The sequence below is a fragment of the Poecilia reticulata genome, unplaced genomic scaffold, assembly GCF_000633615.1.
Source record: "Poecilia reticulata strain Guanapo unplaced genomic scaffold, Guppy_female_1.0+MT scaffold_190, whole genome shotgun sequence".
NCBI classification, from domain to species: domain Eukaryota; kingdom Metazoa; phylum Chordata; class Actinopteri; order Cyprinodontiformes; family Poeciliidae; genus Poecilia; species Poecilia reticulata.
Window position 1 is genome coordinate 253,812 of NW_007615019.1, and position 357 is coordinate 254,168.

Here is a 357-nt window from a genome sequence, read left to right on the forward strand (position 1 = left end):
TACTGCACCAATACCGGATCAATATTGGTTCAATACTGCACCAATACCGGATCAATATTGGTTCAATACTGCACCAATGCTATAATAATAATACATATTATTATTAGTCATTACTTCTGCAGTCCACAGATGCACTACAACCATCATGTCTCCTCCATGCAGGTCAGTCTGGGTCCTGTTCTGTCATTGGTCAGCCTGTCCAGTCAGCAGAGTGTAGTGTCTGGAGTCTACCAGCAGGGCGGCGACATGCTGCTTGACACTCGCCAGTTAAACAGCAGTGGGCTCGCTGGCCCCCTCTACTGGAGGCTTCCCCACCAGGCTGAAGGGAACCAGGTACAGTTACCTGTTTGTTTCTGA

General features: G+C 48.2%; 1 protein-coding gene across 1 annotated transcript in view; it reads left to right on the forward strand.

Annotated features, from left to right (window-relative positions):
- lama1 (laminin, alpha 1) overlaps positions 1–357 on the forward strand; it is a gene marked incomplete at its 5' end in the record, with an annotated part of 23,079 nt that overhangs the window by 6,632 nt on the left and 16,090 nt on the right. The window contains one exon of the mRNA XM_017303120.1: positions 163–333. Coding sequence (XP_017158609.1) covers positions 163–333 — 171 coding nt within the window. The remainder of the gene's footprint in view (positions 1–162; positions 334–357) is intronic.